The sequence below is a fragment of the Homalodisca vitripennis genome, chromosome 4 (assembly GCF_021130785.1).
Source record: "Homalodisca vitripennis isolate AUS2020 chromosome 4, UT_GWSS_2.1, whole genome shotgun sequence".
In the NCBI taxonomy this organism is placed as follows: Eukaryota; Metazoa; Arthropoda; class Insecta; order Hemiptera; family Cicadellidae; genus Homalodisca; species Homalodisca vitripennis.
In genome coordinates this window covers 106,111,673-106,130,112 of record NC_060210.1, presented here as the reverse complement: position 1 = coordinate 106,130,112, position 18,440 = coordinate 106,111,673, and the positions used below count along the sequence as shown (strand labels likewise).

At 32.2% G+C, this 18,440-nt stretch overlaps 1 protein-coding gene across 1 annotated transcript in view; it reads right to left on the bottom strand.

Annotated features, from left to right (window-relative positions):
• Positions 1-5,225: 5,225 nt before the first annotated feature.
• The window catches only part of LOC124359902 (DNA ligase 1-like), a 34,733-nt gene continuing 21,518 nt past the window's right edge, over positions 5,226-18,440 (bottom strand). Inside the window, exons 6-8 of the mRNA XM_046813033.1 lie at positions 15,125-16,702; positions 7,758-7,909; positions 5,226-5,424 (exon numbers count right to left, since the gene is read on the bottom strand). Of these exons, the coding sequence (XP_046668989.1) occupies positions 5,241-5,424; positions 7,758-7,909; positions 15,125-16,702 (1,914 nt within the window). The 3' untranslated portion in view covers positions 5,226-5,240. The remainder of the gene's footprint in view (positions 5,425-7,757; positions 7,910-15,124; positions 16,703-18,440) is intronic.

Sequence of the window (18,440 nt, the reverse complement as noted above, 5' to 3'; positions counted from 1 at the left end):
ACAAAGAGTTCACTGCCGTTTTCATGTCGTTGTCATTATTTTAACGGTTGCCACTGAGGTGTTGTTTGAGGTGGAGGAACAGATTATTGCTCAGCACAAGATCAGGACTGTAGAGTGGATAGTCTAAAACTTTCCAGCCAAAACTGTCCAATAAATCACAGGTCTGACGTGCAGTGTGAGGTCTTGCATTGACACGGAGAAGGACGATTCCCTTTGCCAGCATGTCACATCTTTTGTTTAGAATCGCTCTGTGTAACTTCCTCAGGGTTTGGCAGTATGCTTCTGCATTGATAGTGGTTTCTCGTTGCATGATGTCAACCAATAAAGCACCATGCCTATCCCAAAAAACCAATACCATGATTTTGTGCTGTGACAGGGTCTGTTTGGCCTTTACCTTTACAGGCGAGTTTGTGTGTCTTCATTCCATGTTCTGTTGCTTTAATTTGGGCATGATATGTGAAACCAATGTTTTGTCTCCAGTTACGATCTGACTCAAGAAGCCGCCACCTTCTTTGTGATAACGAGTCAAGTACTTCATCGCAAATTCATATCTTTGCTTTTTGTGGTCCTCTGTTATGAGTTTTGGGACCCAACAGGAGCTCAGTTTCCTACACTTTAGGTGTTCAGAAACAATGTTGTAAAGTACTGATCTCTACATCTCAGGAAATTCATTTGAGAGACCTGTTATTGTGAAGCGCCTGTTCTCACGAATCCTCGCTTCAACTAAAACCATTAAATCGTCTGTAACCAAAGAAGGGCGACTGGAGCGGTCCTCATCACGGATGTTGTCACGACCATCTTTGCAAATCTGTCGATGAATTTTTGCAGCAGACAGATTCTTTGCTGATAAAAACCGTATCTCTGAATGAACCTCACACACAGTGGCTGAGTTGATAGTCTTAAACATTTTGAAAGCACAAAACAGAACTATACAGGTTAGCTACAAAGCTGAAACTATATTATATGACATGCTTATCTCCATCAATACTCTCATTCAATACAAAACTACAATTTGTAATTTTTTATCAGCTATTGTTTTAAGTCATAGCAAATATTCTTTTCTGTCCACCTATTTATCTATATTTCAATAATAACTTTAAATATTCTGTTCTGTCTGCCTATTTTTTTATAATTGAAGAATATTAATTTGAGATTTTATTACAGTAGAACTAATAAATATGTCTATATAGAACTAATACAGAATTAACATACTTGTATTAAGTAAGGGGATTTTGATCAAAATAAATGTGACACTCATTATTAACTAGGTCAAAATTAAAAATAAGGATCTTGAAGGACAAAATTAATAGATAAAAACAATAAAAGTACTTTAACCCTTTGCACGCCAAGTAATTACGTATATGTTTTGCCCTAGCGCCAAATTACTGAATATTTTAATTTTTTTTTACTGTAAAGCCATTTTTTATTTGTTTAAGTAATTGATTTAAAGAATAAAAAACCATGAAATGCTTTTATGGGCATTTTTTAAAACGAAATATAGATATTTTTCTATTTTAAGTACCAGTAGGTATGAAATGAATGAAAACGTTATTTTGATAAAATTGTATAATTTTTACAAATGTATCCTGGTACATGAACTAGATATGATGTGTGATAAGTAAATAAATAAACATTTTGGTAAACAGTAAAAAGATATCTTACAAACTGTTTTCTGTTTTTTTTTACGAATAATTGTCCAAAGTATGAAACGCCTCAAAACAAACTTCTGGGTCTAATGCTGGATTGTCTGTACATGTCTTGCACGAGTATACAGTTTCTTTTCTCAAGCCCTTTTTGAGACAAACCACATATCTTGCTGTTCCTTTTGGTCTCTTCTGAATAAAATGTGGATTCTTGTTCAAACGTTCAGCGGGGGGTGTTCCTTGACCTTGAGTGGGTCGGCCGTGTCGGCCCCGTCTTCTCATTTGTTGCGCCAGTTTGCTTGCAACGAGGTCCTTCACTAAACTTTTTCTAAATTGTACGTGTGTCATCGGCTTCGTCAACTACACTTGAAAACCTGGCGTTCATAACCCCAAGAACGAAATCGTCAAAGTCTGGATCGTCTGCGTTAGCCATAATTATGGCAATATATTCACAAGTTGCGTCAAAATAATAACTAATAGTTATTACTGTAGCAATAGTTTTAATAGTTCACAAGCACTAAACGTAATATAAACTAATAATAAAACTGTAAAAACATAAACTGTCAGTGAGCAGGAACACTAGAGATAGAACTTCACGAAATGGCGGCGAGTATAATCACTTTGGGCGTTGCGAGAAGTACGGGAAACAAACATGAATAGAAAGAAACAGCTGTTACCGATTGATACTCCTCAAACGTTCAGTTGGCACATTGGCAAATGGCACTAGGCAGCAAAAGTGACTTTCTCTGCCATCTAGCGGCAAATTCGACAACTATTAAATTATCTAATGTTGTAAAATGTAGTTCGCGGTATAACTCGCTATGGGCGCTGTACGAACTTTAATGCATGCGAAGTAACTCGCTTATGGCGTGCAAAGGGTTAAATAATGTTTCATAGTATAAAAAGATTATCGAAAAAAAAACTATTGTAAATCGACCCAAGTAGACCTACTAAACAGCAGTAAACTGCCTTACATATATTGATTTAATTGTTATGTCTCTACAACCTGAAATGGAGGAAAATATATATATATTTTTTTTATTCTTCAATGACTTTAATGGATGAGTCCGAAATGGAATGAAACCTGGCTTTATTAGAGGCAAAATTATGACTATTAAGTGCCCTTTTTCACTTAATCTCAAAGCCATATCCTTCTTCCTCTTCTTTAACCTGGATATGGGTGGAGGTTGCTGGAGCTGACTATTTGATGTTTGACCTTATGACAAATTCTACCACTCTGATTAAAATTGTCAAACAAGTTTTATTGATTAAACTAGCGGGCCCGGCGCGCTTTGCTGCGCATTTCAATAATTTTTTGCAAAAGTTGCCCGCGGCTTCGCACGCAATTTCCCGTTGAAAACAGTACACTATATTCACTTATTCTTTTTCTATCACATTCTAAACATTGCTGAGATAATTGATAGTCGTTCCATCGTGAGCCTCTTGGGCGTATTATGAAGGTATGTACCATATTCCTGCCTCTATCTAGCTGTTACCCACGGCTTCGCACGCAAATCTTAAGAACCGAAGTCCTTATATTACTTAGTAAATTTTTTTTTTTTACTATAATAAATTTTAGATTAAATTAGTTATATCTCCGATGCCACGATTGAGCTTGCTTTGTTGTCTCGATCGAGAGAATATGTACACACGGAGTTTTGAGAACCATACTTCTGTCAAAAAAAACAACTAAGGTTGATTTTATAACATTCTTTATATTTGTAGCCAACGTAAGATAGTAATTATGATATCTGCATTACTCTTCTGATCAAGCATGAGCATGGTTTATATTAAATAAATATTGCAGTTAAAGGTGAATTTTTACGTCAAATTTGAATTGTATTATCTGGATAGTAAAGTCTATGTTTAACAGTGATTGCAAAAACAGTTTAAACAAAATTTGTCGTTTCTCTTAAGCTTACTCTATGCTTTAAAACTATAAGTGTAATATATGTTTTACAAAGAACAGCTGATTAAAAAATTTGAAAAGACGTTAACATATGTTTGCTGCAATGCATTTCTTATGGGTATTTCTGTAACCAGTGGGGCGGAATCCTGAATCGGGAAAGGGATGGGCATAGCTTATAAACCTTCTCCGTGGAAAAATACATATACGTACAAATTTTCATCATGATCGGTCCAATAGTTCACGATTCCATAAAGGGACAAACATACAAACATTCATTTTTTATATATATAGAAGATTTGAGGGAATACTCGTGATTGTGAAAAATACCCCTCAATAAAGTAAGTCTGTAAAATGCATGGAGTATACATAGTCACAATACCTGAAATTCTTATATCTCAAATTGTCAAAAAACTAAAAGAGGTATTTTTTCAAGTTGTCTATTTTTTTATAAACAAGTATCCCTATGATTTCTACACACAAAAGACAATCAATTGGGATTGGTAAAACCAATAAAGAAATACTACCTTTAGAAACATTTGGCACATTTATGTTGTGAAAATGATATGATGGTAGGAATGAGAAGCAAAATAAAATACTTGAAAGAAAAAATACAACTTTATGGTGATGAAAAATACAATAGAACAAAGGGTTCAGCTACATCCTTTGTAATGAAGATAGTAATCGTGTTGTGAAGGAGCCAGCCAGCTACTACAAACCGCAGAGTTTTCGTGTCTACAGCGTGACCATGCACACAGCACAGTAAACAAGCCGATGTTGTTGGTTAGTGATCTACCTGTCCTATCACTGAGACTTACTTGCATGTCTCTATCTCTATAAAAATGTTGGCCTGTTAAGTGTTGATAAAAAGTTAAGTAGAACGCCACCTACTATTGTCCTTATTTGTGTACTTATTCTGGTTTTCATACTTTTGATGCATCAGTTGCAGCTTGAATTTGGTCAGGCAATTTCTTAACATCTGTTAAAAACCTATCAGCTTCAACTTCAGCTTTCATAAAATCTATAACTTTTGGAAATCACTTCATCACTGGCTGTTGTACACTTTGCCGCTCAGCTTTGAAACTAATCCTGGAGGGTTTGTCATGTTATTGTTTGTGAATAACTCTGAGCAAACAAAAAAGAACGGAAAAAATAGAGCCATTCACGCAATTGGTGAAACGATTGACAGCTCCACGTTTGTTTAGCACTGACTGTACTACATGCTCTAGCCCGGAGTTGAGAGGAACAGTCGCTTATACGCAAGTGCTAGCCACAGTCCATACTCCAGTTCAGTACATTGTGTTTGACGACGACTTAAATAGTAAAATGAGAAACTATGAGAATGAAACAAAAAAAATTTACAGGAAAGTTAAATTAAACCTTGCTTGTGATGTGCATGGCCTTTGTCTAACATTTTTTAGGTTGGATCAATGAGAAAAAGTCTTTACAATGGTTAGTTATCTTCCTTATTATCAATTTCTTTGATTACTCCAAATAACAGCGAATTGATGGTGCAATAAAAGAAATAGAACAGAAAAAATGTGGAGAGAAGATTTATATACTTTATTTTATATCTACATAATCCAATCAAATGTGATAAACACATTTTGAAATTCTTTAAACAGAAGTAAAAATAGAATGTTTCCAAACAATTGAACTGTTTAGGATAGAAATGAAAAATAAGCTATTTATTATAATTCCAAATAAATTTTCAAATTGGATAATAAATTACCTGTACATTGACTTTTTTCTTTTAAATCCCTCCGTGGACTTTCTTTTAGTGATGAACCCCCGTTTATGGAATCTTCTCCAATTTTTTCTTTTCTTTCCTTCTTTAAACAAGACTTACGCAGTGGCTTCTTCTTTTTATTTGATCTAGATAGGTAGAAATAATGTAAGAAATCAATAACAAAACCAAAAAATTAACAGAACAAAAATGTTTCATTTGTAGAGCAGTTAACGCAGAAAATAGATTTAATTTTGATTTTCTGATTTTACGCAAAAACAAACTAGGAATCTGTAGATAACTATTAAAACCTAACTGGGTAACTAAATCATAAGTTAAACTTTCATAAAAGTTGGACAATTCCATTCCATCACTTTTGCCTTCAGATACTTGTAATTTAAATTGATTGAAAAAGTAAAGTTTTATTAACAATTTCAATATTTAAAAAACCAATGTGTTTTTTCTTACGTAATAAATAAAGTAATTAATCTTCCAAGTGGTGAGGACTATTAATACACCAGGTGCATATACATTACTCTTATACATAAGATTGTTAGATAAGAGGTTGAGTTGATATCAGGTGCAAATGAAAATTCTTGTTTATGCGATTCATACTTAATCTCAAATCACTTTTAGAATTAGATGGCTACAAAGAGGAAGAACTAATTTACATATCAATAGTGGTTTATACATTTGTTCTAAATAATTCCTTGTCAAGTCTGTTGGTAGACAGCCGATTCATTGTTTTTAGTTAATTTTGAACTACTAAAACTGATGTACTAAATTAAATTGTTTTAGGGTTTGGCTTACAGGCATTTATTTGTTAATTATATGTTCTCTTAGGGAAAAATAAATTATTCCCAGTCAAGTCTGTATGCAGGCAGCTGATGACCAGTGTATAACATATAGTAAATAAGCGTTTGTTATATAATTGACCTATAATATTACATTTTTAGTTCTTTATATATAAACACAGTTATATACCATATAAATTGTTATAGGGTCTTGTTTACAGATATTGATTTGTTTATTATTGTTTCCTAAAAAAAGGAAAATAAGTATAAGTATTTGCATAAACTTACATAAACATGCACTTTTTAAGAATAAAGTAGGACAAACTATATTTTTCTGAAATCAGCACATTTTGAATTTGTGGCTGTTAATTCTTGAAAGAACTTATGGAATGGAATATTTAAACATGAATAGTTTTTGTAGGTTATTTACAATATTTTTGGAAAAAATAAATATGAAAAGCAAGTGTTGAAATGTTTTAGATTCTTATTTTACTCAACATCTGATTCTGAAAAATGAAATATGACATGTTACATTTAGAGCATTACTTAAGGATTAAATAATTATTAAAAAAACATACTGCTTGTAGGCTCAAAATATTGTACCATGACAGAAGATTTAGTAGCAAATTTGAGACTTAAATTAATAACATATTAATTTAGTAATATTTTATTGTTTTTTTTATTCTTTTAGATCATTTACACTGTAAAAAAACAACATTTTTTATTAAAATTACTAGACTTAATTACATTTTTATTATCATGTAATACATAAATGTTATTACACTAAATGTGAGAATTAAAGAATAAAGAAAATACAAGTCAAGTGGGAAAGCCTAAAATTGATCATCATTACTGGTCTGAATATCATCACTTGAAATGGGATGAAGCCAATATAACAGATCACAAGGAGAATTTATTAAAAAGAAACTTATTGAGGCTTCGTATATACAAATTGGCAGACCAAACTGTTGTCAACCTTTGATTGAGGTTAGGCCACTTTGGGTACCAATACTAATAAAAGAACTAATTAAGAAACCTAAAATGACTAAAACAGTCAAACGAACATCAACCAATAATATTTGTACACACAACATAACATTAAGGTCTAGCACCAAAACATAGGGCCAGAGGCGGCTGCCTCTACCCTAACCCATCCCGACCATCGCCTTCCTGTCTCATTGTTTCAGATGACATGCCATGATTACGCAAGAAATGTTAAAATTGATCTTCTAGTTAGTAACCCACTTTCACCTGTGTTGGTGTGACATGTGTCTGTACTCTTAATTTCTTGTGCCTGTAACTTTGCATTCTGTGCAGTGACACCTGGGTTAATTTTCTCCCGTCAGGACTTTAAGCAGTTTTTGGGTATGATTAATTTCCTTTTTTTTCTTTAGTGGCAGTCCATTGCAGCTTGTTGTCACTTTTATGTACTTATTTCTCACCTGACAAATAGGATGGATTTCAATCATCAAAACTTTGTGTTATATATTTTTTAACATGTAACGATAGCAAATGTTCGAAATCCTATTATCCTTTCAAACCTTCCATTGCCAATAACAAACTTAAAATTAAGTAATTTATTTAACAATCACAGATATAATAAATTACAATCAGTTGTAACTAAACCAACAGATATAATCAATTATTGTAATTAAACCACCATATATAATCAATATACTTTTACTTACATTTCAGAATCACTGTTCACACCTTCAGTAACGGTTTTTGTGGTTTGTGGAGTTTTTGAAACATCCTCATTTTCTTTATTACCTTTGGTTTCCTGGTTTATGTAATCTGTCTTGCTTGATCCCAAAAGATTTTTGTAACCACTCTTTCTAGACTGTAAGGAATAAAAAACAGATTATATATTCAACTGCCTTATTACCACAAATATATATCATTAACATTTAAATAAATATTTTATAATGAAATTTATAATATTTTACTGACTATTAATTATTTTCATTTTAACTTTATCATAACACTTTGTAAATCTGATTCCCTCTAAAAACGTATACACGAATTACACACCCGTTAATAAAGCTAAGCAGTTTCAACAACACCAAAAAGCATTGCAAACTTTTCATTGAGCTATAGAGGTGAAACTCAGAACACAAGTGGGCTTTAGCTTATAACACAGACTATATTAAAACTCTACCCACTTTTTGATTTTAAGTGGCATTTTTGAGGAGGGGATGGGTAAATGGGTTCCTAAGAAAAAATGTAGTAGTTTTTAACCTTCTCTAAAAGTATTACAGTACACCTAACCAAACTTGGAAGGCATAATAAACATTTCATATATGGATGCTTAATGAGAGTCCCTAGCTAAAAATTGCTTGCAAAAGAAATAAAATAGACAATTTCGATAATACTATTAATATTTCTAAGTTAATAGTTGATATTATAAAAATAAAAGTATTTTTTCCAAACTGAGAATTTGAAGAATTAAAAATGTTTACTAGAAAATAAAATACCAGAGAATACAAAACTTCAAAACTATGCACAATGTTTTAAAGAGAGTAAAATACAGTTTTATAAATAATTTTTTTAATGAATTGATAAAATGTTTTTGCTAAACATAAATATCCACTTCCGTTTTATTAAGTGGAACAATTTTATTTTATGGACCTGGCATTGAAAATATACACCCTGTATTTTTAGAACATAAACAATCTATAACACAAACAAGAGTAAATTGAAGTAATAATTGTGGTGGTTAAATAAACAATGATTGGTTGGATTGCATACTTGTTACATTATGTTAGCTAGTTATTTATAGAGATTTGCCACTAATTTATATACAAAAGAATGGGCGTCTAAACTGAATCAAGATAACTTTTTGTTTTGGAATCTGCCTATTTCTATTAACAAGTTAAAATATAATAGGTGAGAAGTAGATTAAACTCTTTACACCATTAAATTTTTGGCTTCACATATACATTATTCTTATCATTAAATGCAACCATCAAAATTAAGGCAACCAATAATGTTTTCAACATGCAGCTATAGAAAAGTTAGATTTGGAAGGAAAAAACATTTAATTACCCAGTAAATTACCTTAAATGTATCAGGAATACTTTGAGATCTGAAAAATTAATAATATGATTATCTAACATTAAAGTGTGTATCTATAAATTCTAATATTTTTAAATTGAACAATTATTTATTCCATTGAATTATACATTAATTAATTTTTAAAGAAATTATAATAATTAAACTAATACATGAAATATGTAAGGACCCAACATACAGTACAACCCCGATAAGTCGGCCCCCGTTAACCCGGAAGAGTCCAGCTAACCCGGACCGATTTTCAATTAAAAAATAAAAAAATCAGAAATCAAATAAAACATTTCAATAGTAAAACCGTAATATGTTTGAGTGGTATAGTATCCGTGAATCTATTCTGCATCAGTATTTGATGGGACTGTAAGACAGTGAGTGTGTGACTCATGGCACACGGCAGCCGAGTGGCGGTCATTGTCCCGGATTCTCGGAAACAATAACAGACGCGTATTTCCCTAAATCCTCTCCCACGCTACCGCCACACCTGGCCCCTCAGTACCGTTCCTACCTCGCTCCGGAGGTCATGGAGATGCAGTGACCAAACTAAACGAACTAATGGTTTATTTCGAGCGGCAGGCAGAAACATCGCCGGCTGAATTGCTCATGTTAAAGAGACTGCGGGATCGCACAGCACGCAAGCGGCAGACGACATTGGCACAACCAAAGCTGACTGAGTTTTTTACCAGGAAATGAACAGTTATAAATGTACTGTAAGGATTAATAATAATTAAATGTGCATATGTTTGATGTTTTTACAATTATAATGGGGTTTATCTATAAGTATACCGTATTTTATTAATTCTTTGGCTAACCCGGATCGGCCGCGGTCCCGATTAATCCGACTTATCGAGGTTCCACTGTAATAGTGTAACGAAAGTCTTATCAACCAAAACAACAAGTATTTCATCACTTGTGTTAAATTATACTCAGTTTGTTTGTCCTGTGATTTTCTCAGTACCATCTTATAGTTACATAACAATGTTAAAATGTTAGGATTTTATTTTTATCTTTTGATCTCAAAATCAATGACAGGGTGGCCACTCAAAACCTCTTTTCAAATTCTCAGTGTTTCCCAGTTGAACATTTGGGATTGTATAACCCATTTTCAAACCAAATAAAAAACAGTATCTAATTAACTCTTACGCTGAGTGGAAATGTGAAGGTTTATCGTCACCATCTGTACTTGCAGGAAATGCCACAAATCTGCTACACTTCACTAATGGAAACAACCGGTGTCAGATGGGGCTTATGAACATATGTTCACCTTCATTCAGTTTCACGGACCACGTCGCATAAAATACAATGTTTTGAGATTAATCAGGTCTTGATTCGAGGTGTCAAATTATTTCTTGATTGTTCTTAGAAATGAAAAAATTGTTTTTGAGATTTTCCCAGTTCTACAGGATGATTTCCAATTGGGTGGCCACTCTGACCGGGTACATTATCAAAGAAGAAGAACAAGACAATAATATGATTTTAACCCTTTTAGCCCCGGCGTCCGATATATCGGACAGAGGTGGTCTAGCTAAAATGCCCAACGTCTGATATACCGGCCGTCTCGAGAATTTAATGTAGCTGGCTAATAATATGTCCAAATGCCATCAGTTTCGGTATAGTAGTCGGTGAAGAAACTACTACATGCAAAAACAATAAACCTTCCAATTGGCATCGTATTTCGTCGTCGTTGAGCGTAGTTTATTTGTCGATGTCAGCTGTCAGACGACTTCAGTTGCATTGTTGTTGTATGCTGACTTATAACCTCAATTAGTTTGCGTGATTGAAAGCGGTTGTTTTTCGTGTGATTTATTGTATTATTAGTAAAAAAACATAAGTAAACGTCGTAGAGAAAAGTTACCAGTGAGTGAAAACACTTTGATAAACACTATTATTGGTACTTTGGGATTATACCGACCACACCCAGACATGAATCGTTATTTGACATTTTGCTTCTACTGATTACTAGATTAGTGTAGAACAATATTTCGTCAGTATAAAACAGGAATTGTCTTATCGCAAACCCCTTCCCATCCTCAGACAGAGGTCAAAGTCGAGCGTCTAGTAGATAACGTGATTGCAGAGTCTCGCCGCCCATTCAGCTGGTGCGTCGCTTTGTTTTACTTCCGTGTTTTACCTCCAAAACAAAAACAAAAATTCAATAAAAACAAACATGATCAAACTAAAACTAAACTTTTATTGAAAAAAACACTCAAAACTTGTTTTTATTCTTGATCACACTCCGCCACCCAAAATGCGAGTGCAATGCCTTCGTGCTGATGTCAACGAAAGAAAAACATCCCTCGAGATAGTACCTATCAGTAAAATATCAAATTCTAGAGGATCTGATCAGAAATATAAATTGAATTGTAATGGAAAGGCAATTATGTACCGTGCAAATCATGTGATGCCGCGTGGCCTGTCGTAATCGGGATTCTCGAGAAAGATAAGATAACAGCGACAACAATACCGATCACAATGCCTGGAAATGCTTGTAAGTTTGTAATTAAAGATTTGTTTTTCGTTCTATCATGTTTGTTTCTATAAATTTATATTTTTGTGTTCTTCATACTGGTGTGGTCGGTATAATCCCAAAGTACCCTATTATTAGTGGTGAATGTGCTATTTTTGAAGACAATGAATTGAGTTGTTTATATAAAATGTATATATTGTAAATATTATTTCTTTTACTTTTTTGAAAAATTAAACAAGTTTTAGTCTTACAAACCATTACAATTAGTTTGTGTTATTTTACAATTGTTATTATTTCAAAAGTGCAAAAACAAGTATACATATCTGTATACTTCTACTGACGTGTATGTGGAAATATATGAAGAAGTGCTTATGCAGCAATACAATTAATTGGATATATCTCCTGCATTTATCAAGGAAAGTTCTTCAAATTTTGTGTGTGTAGTAAGAAATATTTGTACAATAAAATTGCTTCATTTTTCAGGGGCTACAATTTTTTTTTCTACCCTTTATGTATGTCCAAACTATACAAAATAAAAAACTTTTTATGTATAAATACGCTAAAAAACACAAATCATTCTGTAAAAGTACTTTTTAACTATTACATCTAAGAGTACACTTATTTGTGAACAATTTAAAACAAAAACCTAAAAATTATCTTCAAAAATAAGAAAACTAGATGTATTTTCCCTCAATTCTGCACTACGGTCCCTTATCGCCATGGGCTTTCTGGCAAGTCCATGGAAAAAATGGCTGGGGTTAAAAGGGTTAAGAAGGCCCTGTTGGATCCTTTACCCTTCTAGTGCCATGTCATTTTATAAACTCTTGAGAGAAAGTGCTGTGGCATTCTATAAGAGTTAGAAAGAATATGGTGGTATTTTTATTTTTCATTATTTACCATGATGTTCAGAATAAAGCTTTAACCCTTTTATTGCCAACACGGACTTTTGAAAAACTACTGAGAAATGCCAACCTACAATACCAAAACTACTGATATTATATATACGGATTTTGGCAGTAGCAACTCTACCGCGATAATTGTTTTACGTATTATAAATGGTTTGGTATATAAAACAATTAAAATAAACCAAACTAAAAGAAAAAATATAGCAATTTTTTAAGATTAATTACATGTTTAGTTTAAATTTAGTACAAAACAACCTAAAAGTATAAATGTTGCTTTCTAAAAATAAACATAACGTTTTTAAAATATTAATCAAAACTGTTCATAATGGAGTAATTTTTCAAAGTGCTAATTCTCATATAAAGCTGAAAACAATACATACTGTAAGTATTTTAATTTTTTAACTTCAAACTTAAACGGGAAACGTAGGTTTGCACATCAAATAGTGTTATCTTTACAGTTTTGTGGATAATAAAATAATGTTTGCTGTATATGTACAATTTTAGTTGTTGCACATAGTAGTATCAGTTTTTGAGGAAATAGTTGTTTTGTATGAAAAATAAACGAAACTAGAAAAAATGTTCAAAATATTTTTGTAAGGACTTTGTTTTTATAATATTACAAATTAGCAGTATTTATGAATATTTAATATGTTTTTAATTAAACAATTTATCTGTAATGAAAAAAAAAAAAAAAAAAAAAAAAAAAATAAGAGCCTATCTAAAACAGTTTTGATTTTATGGATGTTTTAATAAAATATAACAAATTGTTGAAATAGTCTTGGGCATATTTCAGCAGTACCTTGAGAGAAATCTGTGGAATTTTTCGGACAACCTTTTTTTATCATGCTCAGGCACTAAAAGGGTTAAAATAAATGTAAAAATGTAGGTTAAAATATATTGTTTTTAACTGAAAATCAAATTAAAATGTAGAAAAAAACCAACATTTAACTTAAATGTATTTTACAGTACATTTACACATTTTCCCCAGAAAAAATCTATACAAATGACATATTTTAATTAAATCTTTTGTTAAAAATGTTTATTTCTGAGGTGAAAGCAACATTAATATACAAGTATCAATTTAACCAATATTTTCAATTAATTATGTTGCTTCTAAGTTACAAAATGTCTAACTACTGTTCTAAAATATAGAAAACTAGCGGGCCCGGCGCGCTTTGCTGCGCATTTCAATAATTTTTTGCAAAAGTTGCCCGCGGCTTCGCACGCAATTTCCCGTTGAAAACAGTACACTATATTCACTTATTCTTTTTCTATCACATTCTAAACATTGCTGAGATAATTGATAGTCGTTCCATCGTGAGCCTCTTGGGCGTATTATGAAGGTATGTACCATATTCCTGCCTCTATCTAGCTGTTACCCACGGCTTCGCACGCAAATCTTAAGAACCGAAGTCCTTATATTACTTAGTAAATTTTTTTTTTTACTATAATAAATTTTAGATTAAATTAGTTATATCTCCGATGCCACGATTGAGCTTGCTTTGTTGTCTCGATCGAGAGAATATGTACACACGGAGTTTTGAGAACCATACTTCTGTCAAAAAAAACAACTAAGGTTGATTTTATAACATTCTTTATATTTGTAGCCAACGTAAGATAGTAATTATGATATCTGCATTACTCTTCTGATCAAGCATGAGCATGGTTTATATTAAATAAATATTGCAGTTAAAGGTGAATTTTTACGTCAAATTTGAATTGTATTATCTGGATAGTAAAGTCTATGTTTAACAGTGATTGCAAAAACAGTTTAAACAAAATTTGTCGTTTCTCTTAAGCTTACTCTATGCTTTAAAACTATAAGTGTAATATATGTTTACAAAGAACAGCTGATTAAAAATTTGAAAAGACGTTAACATATGTTTGCTGCAATGCATTTCTTATGGGTATTTCTGTAACCAGTGGGGCGGAATCCTGAATCGGGAAAGGGATGGGCATAGCTTATAAACCTTCTCCGTGGAAAAAATACATATACGTACAAATTTTCATCATGATCGGTCCAATAGTTCACGATTCCATAAAGGACAAACATACAAACATTCATTTTTATATATATAGATATGTATGAATTAAAATATAATAGTAAAAACCATTGAAACTTAGGTTTAAAAAAAAAATCATTCTTGGATAAAAAAAAACAATTCCAGGCATAACTTTTGTCACTTGCTTGAATGAATTTGTCCTCACTTATTGAGAACATTGTGGTAAAAACAAAACATTTAACTAGCAAAATAATAACAAAATATTTGTCGTACAATCACCAATTTGTAATAATTCAAACAATTGGTGGAATGGCACAGCTGCGCAGGTTGAAACAAAACAATCATCGCTAAAATGCAATTGGAAAATCCAGCTGTACCGGTACAAGCAGGGAAAGAATGAAAAAAAAATTACTGAAAATTTGAGTTCAAATCATATTAGCCAAAATACTGAAAAATAAAGAAAAAGAATGTGTTATAACAAATTTGTAGCACCAATGTCAGTGACTCCGGCACTTTTGGCATTAGTAGAGATCATCGCTCACAGCAATCCTCAGCACTAAAAGGGTAAAAAAAATTTTAAAGCATTATTACATTAAATTAGGAAATATTAGTACCTTCTGTTTCTCTGAGTTAGAATTTTTCTCATCTGAATCACTTTGAGAACCTTTTGAACTATCATCCACATTACTGACATTTTTTTTACTTAAAGATTCGATAGCATCATCCACCTTTTTACTATCATCTTTGCTTTCTACTTCAGAAGATTTATGGTTGTCATGAATATTATCTTTGCTTCTTTGTAGATCCTCCTCTTGATCATTCAATTTATCAAGAGTTTCACTAGCTTTTGTAATTGCTTCCGACACTTTGAGATTGTCATTATCAGAATCTTCATCAACTGAAAGATTATCCCATTTAAGATCTAAATTATTACTTTCATTGCCAAGTTTTGTTTCCACTTTTTCATCACAAATACTTGTTGCCATTTCAACGGCTAATGTACTATTTGGTACGTCAGAAGGATTATTCTCAGCAATTTGCTTTTTGTTGTTATCATCAAGTGAGTTGCCAGAGATATTTTGTGGTTCTGAAACACTACCATCAGCAGAAAGTCTTGTTTCTTCTTCAACAGGTTTCTCAGTCTCAGATTCTTCAACTCCAGTCAAAATTTTCCATGGTTTTAACTGGGCATCCAGATTTTTTTCAATATGATCATAATTTGAATGAATACCACTCATAAGTTGCTTCAGCTTACTAACTGTATTCAAAACATCTTCATAAGACTTTAGATTTTCACTGTTTATTTTCTTTTTTGCAAATTTTGTTGCTCTTAATGAAATTAGGCTACCAAGTTCAGCAATATCTTTGATTGCAGTATCTAACCACAATATAGCCAATTTGATCCTCTTTTTAACCAAATTGTCAACTGCATTAGTGCCATCTTTTGATCGAGTTTCTTCAGACTTTTCTTCAAGTATTGTTTCATTTTTCTTTTTCTTCACATCTTCACCACCATCAGAATTTATTTCATTCTTTTTTCGGTCATCACTATTCTTAAATTTAGACTTTTTCTGATCTTTTTTTGATTTATCATCTGAATCACTGTCAGAACTTTCATCTTTCTTTTTTCTTAGCTTTTTTGATTTCTTCAGTTTATCATCAGCTGATTCTTCACTCGATTCATCCTTGTATTTTTTGACTTTTTTCTTCTTTTCGTCAGATGACAAATCTGATATGTTTTCTTTCTTTTTCTTTGCCAACTTTTTCTTTTTGGTGTGTTTTTCATCAGATGAATCATCATCATCAGAGCTGTCAGGAGCTTTCTTAATAGATTTTCTTTTAGAAATTTTATACTCTCCATCTGACGAGTCATCAGAACTATTTTTGGCCTTTTTCTTTTTAGTTTTAGTTTTACGCCGATTTTTAATATCTGAGTTCTCATCTTCAGAACTGGAATCAGCAGTGATTTTTTTATTTTTCTTATTCCTACTGCTGGAACGTCTAGTCATTTTCTTATTATCTTCCGAACTCTCATCATCTGAACTAGAATCTTTTTTTTTCTTCCTTGAAAGACTTCCATTTAAATTTCTAGTTTCTAAAGAAGTACGCTTTGGTCGCTTAGAAGGCATTACTTCAGGAGAACTGTCACTATTATTCGCTCTACTTTTTCTTTTCTTTGAAGTCACTTCATCCTGAAACATAAAGAACAATTATATTAACTAAAAATAAATTCTCATTTTACGAGAAGATTTATTTCCATTTCAATGAATTAACTTAAATTTAAGTACACTACACGTAATAAAAAAATTACATTACAGGAAAATTAGCTTTAAGTGTTGCTTAACATATGATTTTGAAATTTAAAATTCTAAATTGATGGAAGTAGATGGAGTTTAACATTGCACATCATAATTTGGCAAAATCCCAATTCTAAAGCTGGTATGAAAATGATATATAACACATTTTTTACAAATAACAATAACAAATTTGCACACTTGATCATTTCTATTTTAAAGACTTGTAATTTTATCTTAAATGATTAAGTTGGTTAGTTTAAAAATTAACCTTATAAATAAACCTTATAATTAACCTTATTAACCCATTGGCATGCTGCTTTTTAATTTAACACTTAGCACTGAGGAAATCCTATTTTTTGGTCCCTCAGGTCTGGGAGTTAGCATACTTTCCATAATCCAATTTATTTGAAATTTTGCAGTTGTGTACCTGTGGCCAATATTAAAATTATGATCTAAGTTAAACCCCCCATCACCCCCCTTTAGGGGGGCCCAATGACCCCCCTTTATAAAAGTTGTCAGATTTTTACAATTTTTTTCTAAAATGTGTGTTTTGATGTCTACTTTAGGAAAAAAACAACCGACATTATTTTAACCCCCAATTCCTTTGGGGGGGGGGGGTTTAAAAAACTCCTGAGAAGTCATAAAAAGGAGTGTGGGGGTTAGCCACTTCCTATAATCCATTTTTTTTTAGAAATTTTGCAGATGTGTACCTATGGCTAATAGTAAAATTGTGATCTAAGTTTCACCCCCCTACTCACCCATTTAGGGGGGCCCCTTGAACCCTTATTATAAAAGTTGTTTGATTTTTACAAAATTTTGTAAAATTTTGAAAACTTTCTAACCTTCCCAACTTACTTCATTCATATAAGTAAATATTTTCAAAATCAGACAAATTTCATAAAAGGGGTTATGGTGCTGCCCTAAAGTAGGAGAGTAGTGGATGATATTTAGATCATAATTTTGCTATTGGCTACAGGTTGAAAAACTACAAAAAGTTGGATTATAGGATGTAGGCTAACCCCCCAAAGCCTGGTGGTTACCCTATTTTTCTTTAGTTTGGTTGTTTTGAACAATAAATTTATATAATTTGAAACTACAAGACCTATTATTATGAAACTTTACCAAGCATGTTTTATATAGATATATAAACATGTATACATTCTATTGTACAAGTACATTACCTACCCTCCACCATGACAATAAAAATGTGTCCCATGGGTTAGGTTGCAAAAGTCTTTCTAAAACATCACTAATATGAAAGTATAAAGCTAAAATAGTTTACAGTATTTACAAGATATAGTACATAGGTCTACACTGACACTAGGAAGTTCTAGTAGTTTAATGAAGTATGATATACTTCAAAGCACCCGTCCAAGTGCAGTGGAACGAGGCACTGCTTACACTGAATGCGGACTTCTTTCCTCAAACCATGTTTCAAACACAGCATCTCTTGCTAGGGAACTCTTTATTTGCAGTTGCTGGGATAATCATTGGAAAGTGTTTTCCATGTAACCTTGTTGGATTGTGAGCAGATCTCCTGCCAGTGGAAGGCTTTGGTCTCAATTCATCTCTCATTCTTTGGTCTCTCATTCAGTTGTTCTGCCAAGTTAGTTTTGAATTCAGAAAAATGTTG